General features: G+C 43.2%; 1 protein-coding gene across 4 annotated transcripts; it reads left to right on the top strand.

Moving 5' to 3' along the window:
* The first annotated feature begins 275 nt into the window (after positions 1-275).
* LOC125429365 (kinetochore-associated protein DSN1 homolog) lies at positions 276-13309 on the top strand. Of its 4 annotated transcripts, none has more exons than XM_048490428.1 (7): positions 276-692; positions 2103-2415; positions 5553-5626; positions 9377-9449; positions 10581-10668; positions 11003-11062; positions 12409-13309. In XM_048490428.1, the coding sequence occupies exons 2-7, from the start codon at positions 2127-2129 to the stop codon at positions 12491-12493; spliced, it is 669 nt and encodes a 222-aa protein (XP_048346385.1). In that variant the 5' UTR covers positions 276-692; positions 2103-2126; the 3' UTR covers positions 12494-13309. The 4 variants fall into 4 exon arrangements, with proteins under 4 accessions (XP_048346385.1, XP_048346386.1, XP_048346384.1 ...); XM_048490429.1 differs by lacking the exon at positions 276-692 and adding an exon at positions 724-873; XM_048490427.1 differs by lacking the exon at positions 276-692 and adding an exon at positions 729-924 and having other exon boundaries at positions 12409-13308.
* The last annotated feature ends 247 nt before the right edge of the window (positions 13310-13556 follow it).

The raw sequence follows: 13556 nt of genomic DNA, 5'->3' as shown, positions 1-13556 counted from the left end.
AGTCCCCTCAGCGACGACGACGAACCTCCAGCAGCAGAATTCCCTGCAGAAGGGCCCCTTCCTCCTCGCCCGCCGCTTCGCTTACGGGCCGGATGGAAGCTTCCGCCTTTCTGGCCTCGCCGGCCAATCAAGCGGGAGGAGGAAGGACGGCAGCCCAACCGGCGCGCTGTCTCGGGCGAAAGGCGCGGCCATTGGCCAGGAGGCGCCGGGGAGGGGCTTCCATACTTGGCTTCCGATGGAGGCCAAGCCCCGCCTCCGTGGGCTGCCCTCCCCTTTCCAAAACGGCACCACCGGCAGCAGCCCCCTCCCCCCCGGTGTCGTTATAACGACAGGGAGGATCGATATAACGACGCCGGCAGCAGCCCCCTTCCTCCCCGCCCTCTCGGCGTCGTTATAACGACACCGAAGGGGCGGAGGGGGGCTACTACCGGCTTCCCACCCCCTTTATATTATACCATTGAGGTCTCTCCCCTTCCCGCCTTCCTCAGGCTTCACCATTAAAACCTGCGAGTATTCCCTAATCTGGAGCTGGCAACTCTAGAAATAAGGGTAAAAGTCCAAGCTCCTTTTCTGTGTAACTGGACGATCGTCCAGAGAAAAATCCGCCCAGAACGTCCAAATCCACGCAACATCCTTGCACTAAAGACCAATCCAAAGGACGGCCTACAAGCTTCACGCGTTGACACAAAAAAGTCAGTTTCCACAGATCCCGGATACGCATGCGCCTGAGCTATTTCAAACGGGCTCGAACCCTTCGCGCTCCTTGCCGGTTATTGGACTAAGGGGTGGGTGTTAGCGCGCCTGCGCGTTGGCGGGACGGCTTGAATCAAGCGGAAGCCGCGGAATGCAAGTGGATGAGCTTCGGCAGGGCGGGTGACTTTCGCGGAGAGTTTGGGGAACAGCCGTGTTTTCCCTCGTGTGCTGGTGGGTGGCGGCGGCGGCAAGCAAAAGGGCTTTTGCTCAGTAACTGCCCTGTTGTGGCGTCACGAGTTCTCAGGTCCTTTCTGGTGTCAGAGGAGTTGGGTGTATTGAGGTGGCCAAGAGGTTTTGGGATGAACAACAGTTACACCTAGGCCAGGGGTCCCCAAACTTTTTAAACAGGGGGCCAGTTCACTGTCCCTCAGACTGTTGGAGGGCCGGACTAAAAAAAACTATGAACAAATTCCTATGCACAAATGATTGTAAAATGTTTTATTTCACCTTTCAGCCTTTCTGTCATGGTCTATTTTTAGAACAGTGACCAAAGTATGTCAAGTACAGGGTGGGCTCCAAATATTGTTGGGGAGGCTGTGGAATACCTTCCCCTGTAAAAAAAAATGCAGAACTTTCCCAATGAAGCATTCCATCTAACCCAGGATTAGGTATCTTCCTGGGTCCTTCCTCCCTAGCAGCCAGCGAGCGATTCACCAGCCTGGCTGATGCCAATGGGAGTGAGGCAGAACAGAAAGCCTGAGAGCAACACATGGAGTAGCCGAGAGGGAAGGGCGGAGCAGGAGTTGCCACGTGTAAGGTTTCCAACTCTGGGTCAGAAAATTCATGGAGATTTAGGGGTGCCATCATGTAATTGAAATCAACAGCCATTGGGGCCGGTTCCTCCTCTCCCTCGAGCCCCCACTGCACATGAATGGAGCCATCGCCGCCATGCCTGGTGGGCTGGATAAATGCCTTCAGGGGGCCACATTTGGCCCCCGGGCCGTAGTTTGGGGACCCCTGACCTAGGCAATGTTTTCCAGTGTGTGTGTCTGATCCTATCCCCACCCTCCGAGTTTCTGATACAAAGTTATAAGGGGAGGGTGTGACATTTCTACAACACCCCACGAAAAGCAATTTTTGTTTAGAACTCCTCTTGAGCAAAGAAGCTGGACTTTGAAGATGGAACACTTGGTTTTGAAGCATTAGGCAAAGGACTATTTATTGCTGTTGTGTAATGCTGTTTATGTTGTGTGATACTGTTTATTTTTAAGCTGTTTATTTTGCCCTTTTCTTGCAATGGCTGTCGGGGGCTTTACAAGGAAAACACCTTTTTATGTTCCAGTAGATTCCTGAGAATGTATTGATTTGTAAATTTTGAACTCTAAGAAGTATTTTCCCCTTTATTTCAGAGCCTCCCCCACAGCAAGGACAGAATGGAAGTTGTGTGTTTTCCCAACTCAAAGGAAGTAGCCACTTCCAAATCTGATACTCAGGCTAACCTGAGGACCAATCCCAAAGAGGGTGAGGATTGTGGCCCCAGCCCTAAGAAAGCATGTTCCGACAGAATGAATCCTGAAGTTGGGAAGGCTTCTACTTCGTTTGATGTTTCCTTGGGGCAGCTCCCTAGCCCACGAGCCTCACGCCCATCCTTGAGTCGCCGCAGTGTGAAACAGAATTCCAATTGCCGGAAGTCTCTACCGCCTCTACACACAGATATTACTGGTAGGTTTCCCAGCACAACTTGATAATTAAGCTGGCTAAGAACCAAGTAGGCAAAGCTCTCTAGGTCCGCATTCCAAATGAACTACCCTTAAATGTATGTAACTGTAAAACAGGCTTATGAAGTAACATAAGTTTCCATTGATTGGGACTCTTTTCCCCTAAGTTGTTTGCTTAACTTGATTGGGACTTCTCAGGGGTTCAGTGGCAGTAGAACTCTGGTTCTTTCACAATGTGTTATGAGGTTTGGAACCAGACCCGAGATTTTAGTTAGTTTTGTATGCTGTTCTTCCCTTCACGGACTCAGAGTGGCTTCCAGCATTTAATAAGAAATACAACAGAAGCAATAGAAGTCAGTATTAAAAGCCTAATCTAAAAACTGATGACAGCAAGTATACAGAATCTCATGTCCAGTATCAAAAGGAAAAGTGTTTTTTTTTGTGGGGGGGGGGGGGCGTCCAAATGATGGGAAAACTGTTGCTGCCTCAACCATATTCCTGGTGGAACAGCTCTGTCATATAGGCCCTGTGGAACTGCATCAGATCCCACAAAGCCCAGTCTCAGTGGTTGGCTGTTTGCTATACATACTGAAAGTTGGAAACCAATGGGACAGTTCACTGTTATCCTAAAAAGTTTATTTCCGATAGTAATGCATACAATGATGTAGGATGCTTTTCCTTTATATTCCTATCTGCCCTTCCTGGGATCTAGGATGAGAACGTGCTTTTAGAGTAGTTCTTTCTGCTAGTCTTAAGAAGGTGTAAGATCTCTATTCTTTACTCAGTTTAAAAGGACTTGTCAAAGTTTGAGAGCCACTGGAAAGTGCCGTCAAGTCACAGCTAATTTACGGTAACCCTGTAGGGCTGGGGTCTCCAGCCATTGAGCCTGCAGGCACATTTCAAATTCTGACATGGCACGATGGGCACAGGAACAAAATGGCTACCACAAGCAGTGCAGTCAACCACATAGCAATAGCCACAACTTAACTTCAGTAACATAATGTAGATCCTTGTTCTGTGGTGGGAGCTGCTGTGAAAACAACGTTCAAAACAATCTGTATAGCCAATCAAATCTCCAATAATTAACTAGTAGCCTTACTGGGCAAAAGCCCTATCTGGTCTCAATCACTTCCTAAAAATGCTTGGCAGGTACAAGAAAAAGTGCAGGCGGGCACTATGGCATGATGTTGCAGACCCCCTGCTGTAGGGTTTTTGAGGCAAGATACAAACAGGTAGCTTGTTATTGTTTGCCTCTGCATAGGAATCCTGATCTCCCATCCATACACTGACTAGGGCTGACGCTATCCAGGTTTGGAGATCTAATGGGATTGGGCCAGCCTAGACCAGTGATGGCGAACCTTTTCGAGGCTGAGTGCCCAAATTGCAACCCGAAACCCATTTATTTATCACAAAGTGCCAACACGGCAATTTAACCTGAATACTGAGGTTTTAGTTTAGAAAAAAACAGTTGGCTCCGAGGTGCGCGTTACTCAGTAGTAAGCTTGGTGTTAGTTAGTGGCTTTGCTTTGAAGCAACCATGCAACTCTTCCAATGGGTGAATCACGACCCTTGGAGGGTTTACTCAGAAGCAAGCCCCATTGACAGCAGCTGAGCTTACTCCCTCGTAAAGGATCGTGCTTTAGTTCTTCGCATGAAAATCAGTGGGGTTTAACAGTGCTTAACAGGGTTACCTACACTGCTTCCCCAAAAACTAGGTCTTAAGTTTAATGCTAATAATCGAGCCCAGTGGCCCAGGCCAGCTGGGGGGGGCACTCTGTTTGCGCGTGCCCATGGAGAGGGCTCTGAGTGCCACCTCTGGCACCCGTGCCATAGGTTCGCCACCACTGGCCTAGACCATTCAGGTCAGGGTGCCACTGAACTACAGAACAGTAAATCCATGAAACCAGCACTTGAGGACAATTGAGAAGGAAAGGTTATTTACCAGGAGGATAGACTGTACATTTTTTTGCCAGAGGTTTTAGCTTAAAGATATAGATGTCATATGGTGTCCTGGAATATGGTCTGCAGTAGACAGCTACTGGGAACAAGGCTGTCATTGTTGATCATTTCCCCTGAAGAGTAACTTCAAGAATCCCTAATGAAAAATCTTTTCTCTATCCAAAGAGCTGCAGCAAATATAGGTACTAGCTGTGCTTGGTAGCTGGGAGTGGCAAGCTATTCCTTGGCATAAAGTCCACTTTGGCACGCCACTTGCATAGTTGCAGCGTGGTGTCCAGAAAGCAAACCTTTGCCTGTTGTAGTCTCCACTCAGTGTGATGGAGTGAAAAGTGTCGGAAAGACTCCTAGGCCCCCTTCCCATTAATCTTGAAGTGGATGTCATCGATCTGTCTCTGGTGGAAACAAAGCTCTTGGGATAGGAGAAGTAGAAATACTACTCAAAGTCAGCAATGAACACCTTGAGCATACTGTGGAACTATTCATATTCTTACAGCCACACAGTTTTTTATTTTATTTATTTATTTCACTTTTATCTCCTGCCTTATCCCCACAGGGCTCAGGGCGGTTCACAACAATAAATACAGTCCATAAAAACTATACAAAAATTAAAACAAGAATACAATAATGTCTAATAACAATATATACTGCAGGAGTATTACAAAAGCAGATGGCAAATAATCCCTTCCAATTTGCCCTGTTCCTCCTCCCGCCCTCTCTCCCCCTCCCCCCAAGACTGAAAGAGATTACTATTATTTGTCTGATCCAGCTGGCTAGATGGAAAAGGTCTGGTGGAACAGCCAGGTCTTGCAGGAACTGCGGAAGCTCTTGCAGGGCTCTGACATCCCCTGGTAGCTTGTTCCACCAGACCAGATCCAGGGCCAAAAAAGCCTAATTATTGAAGCAAGCCAGATATCCCTTGGGCTGGGGACCGATAAAAGGAGCCCCTCAATGAGTGTAGGGGCCTCGGAGGGCAATATGGGAAGATGCGGTCTCAAAGTTGATATGAAGATATAATTTGGAAACCTGTTTTTGGAGAGGACAAACTCAGATTAGCAACTAGTTATCATTTGCACAGGTGACTGCCGGATTTCACTTGCACCACCAGAACTGCTTCTAAAATAGACAGTTTAAATGTCCAGCTAATAGCCTAGGAATTTCAATAGAATTTTGCTTAATTTTCAGAACTGAGTAAAGCAATCAGCCTGGACTTGCCAGAAAAGGACAGGATGGCACAGCTTCTCCTTTCCAGTTTTCAGGTAAGGTTGGGAACTTCAGGTGCTCTCTGCTGTAGCCTTCCTTCTCTTTAATGGTTATATTCAACCACATGGTTTTGTTTAAAAACCCTAATATGCTGGGTTTCCATAGTTCATGTTGTTTTAGTACCGAGTCATTTAAGTCGCCCTAGCACTTGATAAAGAGATGACTAATAAATGCAGTACTTCAAGATCTACTTGTATTCGTTCTTCTTTTCCTTAGATTTCACATCGATTTAGTCCAAAATTAGATGACAAACCTTCTATAAAACAGTATATGAAGGAAGAGTCCTTTCCCTCAAGGAAAAATAGCACACCCTTGTGTAGTAGACAATAAATTCATCACTAATCATTGTCTTTCATATGATCAAACAAAACCACTTTGGATTAAAAAGTAAAGCATTTTGTCATAATTCAGATTGTATCTAGTTTTTTGCTTTAATGATTTAGTCTTAGAACACATACAAAACATCCCCTTTGGGGATGAGGCGGCCTATAAATTTAATAAATAAATAAATATTAGCATATTCATTTGTAAAATTATCTTGTGTGTGGCCATGTATTCAACCTAGCCTATAAGAATTCAATACCACTATTATTGGATTTTAAACATATTGACTTATATCAGAAGATATAATGTTGCCCACTTTGATTTTTTTTGTGTGTGATCCTTGTTTCCCTAAATGTGTAGAAATATCTCCCCTTTCTGAATTTTTAAAAATCAGTGCTTGGTAGCAAGTTCAGAATTAGATGTACAACCCGAAGCAAACCTTTTGAACTCCTTCTACTACTGAAGCTTTTAATTGACATTTTTGTTTTTCTTTCATTTAGACCTTCCTTATACATTCTTGTAGAAATATTCTCATGCAACTATACCTTTTACATTGATGGTGCTATAGAAGTATGTACCGTATATACTCGAGTATAAACTGACCCAAATATAAGCCACCAGATTTTACCCCAAAAAACTGGGAAAACTTATTGACTTGAGTATAAGCCTAGGGTAGGAAATGCAGCAGCTACTGGTAAATTTCAAAAATAAAATTAGGTACCAATAAAATTACATTAATTGAGGCATCAGTAGGTTACATGTTTTTGAATATTTCAAAGAAAAACAGTAAACTAGCTCTGTAAGTGGAAAAGAGGGTCAACAAAAACAATATGGCCTCAACTATAACTTTAAAAGTACAAAAACCTTAATTCAATAAGCAACCAAGCTAAAACACAAGAGTTAAAATCCTTCAAAACTTAATTCCTCCTCCTCATCTGTATGTGCAAATGTAACCCAACTTAGATTTGAAGAGGGATTTTATCAGAAATGGAAAAGGAGTTCAAGTCTTTGACAGTGTGATCCCACCTTGCGACCCTTCATATTCACCAGACTTACAACAAAAGAAACTTTAAACTGGCTTCATGTTTCATAAACAGTAGTGTGCTGTATAACAGTGAAATATGGCAAACCAATACAGAAACAATAATCAACATATAATAGTTCTGGCCTGCTATGCAAAACAGACTAGCAGGGTCTCAGTCCTTTACAGTTTTCTCTAGCTATGTCCTGTGGCACTGTTGATGGACTTGCAGCTTTGCTGTTCTTTGCTGAGTCCTCTCTCCTTATTGTCAAGCCTTCAAGGGTAGCCTTGAACTATGCAAAAACAGTTCATAACAACTAAACTCTGTGAAGTTGACTGGCTCCAGCTATAGGCCTCTTAACAATTCTGAGGAAAATAATATTTCTAAAGCGCCCATTATAACATTTTATAATAGGAAACCAAAATACAAACTAATAGTCAATCAATATAAACACAATATCCCCTTCTTAGCATTAATACAAACATTCTCATACCTGAAATATTGAAATGCAGTTCATAACAACTGAACTCTTAACAATTCTGAGGAAATGGAGCCTTTTCTTCCTTACATGGAAAATCTGAGCTCTTTAGCTCCCCCTAATGGACCCTGGGATACACAAACAGAGCTTCAGCTATAGCTGGTGTGAGGTTATCAGCACAGACTAGGGCACATACAGCTGTATATAAATACTGTATATACTCGAGTATAAGCTGACCTGAATGTAAGCTGAGGAGGGCTTTTTCAGCATAAAAAATGCTGGAAAAGTCAGCTTATACACGAGTATATACAGTAGTTATCTGCCTCTGTCCTATCTTGAAGTTACCTCATATTTGCAATACACTTGTAACCATTCTTAACTGTTGGCGCTTGACTATTCTGACTGGCAGCTCAGAAATATGCTATGGCCTGTTGGTCTGTTTTGAGAATGGAGCTACTGAACCATTAATGTTGCGTACGGTTTTTATTTTATTGATTCAGTATATTTTTTCCTGTTGTTTCCCAAAAGGGAACCCAAAGTTGCTTACCAAAAAAAATACTTTGAACAAAGTTGTAAACACAGTTTTAAAAACAACTTGATGGCCATCCTGAGTTGATGTCTACCAGCTGGCCATGGTGGTGGGCTGTTGATATAGGCAGTTGGTAATGAGATACGCTTATTGTATTATACCAGTGGTTCTCAACCTGTGGGTCGGGACCCCTTTGGGGGTTGAACGACTCTTTCACAGGGGTCGCCTAAGACTCTCTGCATCAGTGTTCTCCATCTGTAAAATGGATAAATGTTAAGGTTGGGGGTCACCACAACATGAGGTACTGTATTAAAGGGTCGCGGCATTAGGAAGGTTGAGAACCATTGTATTACACAATATTTAACAGAAATGAAACGGTGGTATAATATTTTCGGTTTTATTCTGGACACTTTTAATTCAGAAGACTTTATCCTTGGTATGTAGTTTATTTGTAGTTACGGTATATGTCTTTTAACATTTGTTTTATATATGTATTGTGATGGCCTATGGCTAATGCAATAAATACTAATCCTACAATATATGTAATCCAGAGGCAAAGCACCCCCAGGCTTTTGCCCTCAGCCTGCACCCTTGCCCACACTCAGGCTACAATACCTGCATCATGAGAGAGAGAAAACACTCAGCCTAGATCAGGGGTCTGCAACCTGTAGCTCTCCAGATGTTCATAGACTACAATTCCCATCAGCCCCATTGGCCATGCTGGCAGGGGCTGATGGAAATTGTAGTCCATGGACATCTGGAGAGCCACAGGTTGCAGACCCTTGGCCTAGATGTTTCAACTGGCTGCTGAAAATGTAGACCAGGGATGGCCGCCTGACAGTCCACGGCAGGGTCCCTTAAAGCAGTTTTTAAGGCCTGTGGATTATTGAGGTATGGGAGAATTTTCTACAGAATTTTCTATTTTCTATAATATTGTTTTCAAAAGGAAGTCCTAACACAGCTAGCTGAAGTGCTGTGTACAACACCCAAAAGAGAGCTGTGTCCCATAACTGAACCGCTGGTTGCTATTTTTATTTTATTTTATTTTATTTTATTTATTTTATTAATTTTTATTTATTTTATTAAATTTTATTTATTTTATTTTACTAATTTTATTTAAAAGCCTCCCCACGTGAGAAGAGGTCATCTTATGCAGCCTTGGTCTTTCAGACTGCTGTCTGGTTTGGGTCCTTCAGAACACTGGTATTCACCATGCTGATACCAAGCCATTATGCTGCATTCTTAGTCCTTCTGGTCTTTGGTACCTTCTTGTTCTAACAATTATATCACTTGCCTAACAGTACTACAGTTTGTTTGTGTTTGGGACACTGTGCATAATGTAAAAACTAAATGCTCCTAAGTATGTCTCTTTTATCTTCTCTCTATCCTTCAGTATGCTGCCCAGAAGTTTAAGGATTCCTTACAACATACTGAAGGGTCTAATCCTGAAATCTTTGAACGGAAAGGTAGGTGTGTGGTGTTCTGCTGTCTCATAGCAGAAAGAGTGTTCTAAGAATTGGGTCAGTGTCCATTTCAGTTGAACCAGAGCCTATTAGGAAACTGGGACATAGCACTCTAAAAATCCTCTCAACCATCTAGAAATGATTTTCATGTGAACTTGTTTATCAAGGGTCTCCTTAGTATCTGTCATGAAATCTTCTGCACATTATACTGTGTAGATAGTGTTCTAAGCCATATTCTAGGATCTACTCTGGCAGTGGCTTTCCAGGTTTTCAGGCTCTAGCCTTTCCCAACAGTGGTTTTTCTAGTGGAACCATAGAGGCCTTTACCTCATTGTCACTTTAGGTGAGCTCTCAGTACTCCCTAGAATATACCACTTGCATCCTTGTAACCATATGTTGTAGAGTTGGTCAGTATCTTTAAAGGAAGCTTTCTTGCTTTTACTCATTTTGCTGAAGAATCCCTGGTATACACCTAAAAGCAAACTGTTTATTCAATCGGAGATATGTCCTAAAGTAAATAGTCTGAAATTCCTTTTTTCTAACCCCTTGTTCCACTTGTAGAGTGTACTTCTTCCCATGAGAAAACAAGTAGGCTGTTTTCAGTTGGATGTGAGGGCGATCTGGCTGCGACATCTGTCACCCCATTGATCGCCAGAGTTGATTCGGCTGATCTGGCTGGCTAGGCGGGTGTCCCCTACCTCCTGCTCTGCTCCATGTGCGTCCCTCCCAAAGCTGCGCGTTCGGTGGAAGAGGACGGCCATCCCAGATAAGAGTGTACCGTTCTTCGGTTAAGGGTATACAATAGCTGTTTTCAGTAAGGTTCCCTTCATCCCACTGCAGACTTCGGCTTTCCCCCCCCCCCTCCTATTGTTTCTGACAGTCTACTGACTCTCAAAGCTGAATTTGGGGTGGGGGAATGGCAAACTAATGGGAGGTCATAAGAGTACAAGACAAACAGTCCGTCAACTCCAACATGTGGTGGCTAATCAGATGCCCTGTAGGGCCAACGAATGGCGTAGCAGTGAAGGCTTCTTAGCATGGTTATTCACAAGGCAAAGTTTGCTTCTGTAAGCTCCTCAGCGTTGGTGCAATGTAGACTCCAAATTTCTGCTTTTCCTCTTCCTCCACTTTCAGTAAACGAGATTTCAGAAAAACTGAGGTTCTGCACAAAGAAGCTGGACCTAGATGGAACTCTTCAAAGGTGCTTTGAAGAACCCAAAGGGTAATGACTACTTTCTGTTGGTTACTCTAGTCCAATTGTTGATTAAAACAATGTCTGCTCTGTCTTGCCTTACTGACTTTCGCTTGTTCAAATGGGACTGGCACAGTTAATAGTTGCCCTTTCTCCTTGATACCAGTGAGTGGTCTGAAAGTTGACCCTAATCCTATGCACTGTTGAATCTAACTGTGTGTGGAAACCTGCTTGAGGTCTGGAAGAGAGACCGTGCAGGTGGCCTTCTAAGGAAGTCAGGATGTAGCAGATTAGAACATGCATGAAGATTGTGGAGATTTCCTCTGCCTTACTGTTATAACCATTTAAGCTTTCTGTATTTTAGTGATTCATCAGATCCTGCTTTAAACACAAGATTGACTACCTTGAAGGAGAATATATCCAGGTAAGAAAGCATGAGTCAGCTGGTGTTTGTAATATTATGAACATTAAAGGAAATTAAACATAGGGATATTGATGCCTGGACACCTTATAACTTTGTAGCATAGTAAAATTCTGCAGTCTTGCTCCATAAAACTGCAGATGTTTAGTTGAGGCCTACTGAAGGTGCATGTGTGTGTTTTCTCCTTGTCTTTGCTTTGAATGCTGGCATAGTCACTACAGTAGTCACTAAGACTACTGTAGCAGTTCCTGTTCCCACTGCAGACATAACTCTGCCAGTCTGCACCAGAGCTAAGAAATGGGCCGTTGGCTTATCTTGTTTCCCTGTGTGCAAATTTTCTCTATTCAAGCCTTTCAGTTCTAGTCTAGGTCAGGGGTCTCCAACATCATGCCTATGGGCACCTTGATGCCGAGTGACAGCTTCCTTGATGCCTGCAAAGTGTTTTTAAAAGGGGGGCTTCTGCCCATCAAGGTTTCTGATTGACTGTTGGAAGTTTGGTTGGTTATGCAGATTTTTGAAATGTTGTTTTGAGTCAGTGCAGCACAAAGATCTTTACTGTGTGATTGAAAGTAACTGGCAGCCATTTTTACCTGTGACCACTTTGCCATGTCAGAATTTCAGAGGTGCCCCAAGGCTGAAAATAGCTGGGAAACAGCTGACTTAGGTAGTATTACCTAGATTAAGGATCCCCAACCCTTCTAAGCCTGTAGACATCTTTGGAATTATGACATAGGGTGGTGGGCACACCTTCAAAATGGCTGCCGCAGTAGGTAAAGCTGTACACACAAAGGAATAAGATGAAGTGGAGGGGTAATTAGATACACTGGGAAAGAGGGTTGAGAGAAGAAAACACACTGTGGTGGCAGTTGCCACTGAAAGTGTTGTTTTTATTGCACAGCCAATCATATCTACAGTGGCCAGTCAGAAGTCCCCACCTCCTTTTTAAAAATACTTTTTCGGTGGGTGCCAAAAAAAAGATGTTGTTGGGTGCTATGCCTCCCACAGACACCACATTGGCAACCCCTGGCCCTAGATTGTGTTGGAAGTACCATTGAAGTATGAAATTGGCGTTCAGGAAAAGGAAGAAGGGTGTTGCACCATGGAGGGATTGTGACCATATTCTGCCAGCACTGGTCTCAGTAGTTAAACCTGAAGTATTCTCACACAAAAAGCCACCTGGTATGTCTCACCCAGAGCAAAAGCCTACAGCTGTTTTGCAAGCCAGTTAGCAAAGTCCTAGACCTAGACAGTCTTCTATGCATTGCATGTGTAAACCCAGTTTGAGTTCTCAGATAACTTTGTATTGTCTATCATGCCTTGAATTTGGTCTTTTGCCATTCATTCCACAGGCTCTCTGAAGAGAATCAAGCTTGGGATCAATTGCTTTGGTCTTACCAAAGGAATGCTGAGGAAATATCAAGGTTAGATTGTTAATCCTTCATATTTTTGAGGCAAGCTAATTGAGGTACCAGAGGTTAGAACACCACTGTGGAAGTAATCTAGAGGTTGTAACATTAACACTTTGTGTATTTAGGTTTTCCTATAGTTTAGATGTTCATCATTATGAGAAATTAATTATGAATGTTTCCTCTCTCCCTTTAAAACAAACTTCAGGAATTTTGGTAGCTGTCCTATGTTATTTTTTGATAGGCTCATTCATTTTAGTCACAATTATGAATTAGGGATTATGCATTGATATGTCTATTTTTTAAGTCCAGCCAGATTGAATTACAAATGATAAACAGCCAAGCTGTCCAAACTTTGACACTACCTGTTGTATATTTTCTTTTGGTTCAGAGAATTTCTGTATAAATGAAATTTGTCATGCCATTCCCCATCTATTTGCTGTACATATAAACGTATACAAGTAAACTGGTATAAACGTGATTTATTCTTCACGGAGTACTGATTTATAGAACTGAAGGAAGCCATATTCTCTTGGCCTTAGCTGTTCATCTACAGCATGGGGGTGGTGATGCTGACTTGCCATATGGATTAATAATAATTAAGTGTTATCAAGTCACGACTGAGTCATGGAATCTCAGAAGTAGTCACCTGATGGGGTACTCAGTTGCCTGACTCTGGACTTGCCTGACTCTGACTTGCTGTATGGATTAATAATAATTAAGTGCTATCAAGTCACAACTGAGTCATGGAATCTCAGAAGTAGTCACCTCATGGGGTTTTCAAGGCAATTTGCCATTGCCTGACTCTGGACTTCTTAGGTCAGGGGTCTGCAACCTGCAGCTCTCCAGATGTTCATGGACTACAAATCACATCAGCCCCTGCCAGCATGGCCAATTGGGAATTGGGGCTGATGGGAATTGTAGTCCATGAACATCTGGAGAGCCGCAGGTTGCAGACCCCTGTCCTAGGTGGTCTCCCATCTAAGTAGCAACTGTGGCTTACCTTACTTATGTTCTGAGTTTCACAAGCTCAGACTAGTCTGCACTATTCAGGCTGCTATTTATTCAGGATTAATGAGATACTATAAGTG

The sequence above is a fragment of the Sphaerodactylus townsendi genome, linkage group LG03 (genome assembly GCF_021028975.2).
Source record: "Sphaerodactylus townsendi isolate TG3544 linkage group LG03, MPM_Stown_v2.3, whole genome shotgun sequence".
Lineage (NCBI taxonomy): Eukaryota > Metazoa > Chordata > Lepidosauria > Squamata > Sphaerodactylidae > Sphaerodactylus > Sphaerodactylus townsendi.
Note: the sequence above shows the minus strand (reverse complement) of the source record. Positions and strands in the feature narration are given on the sequence as shown.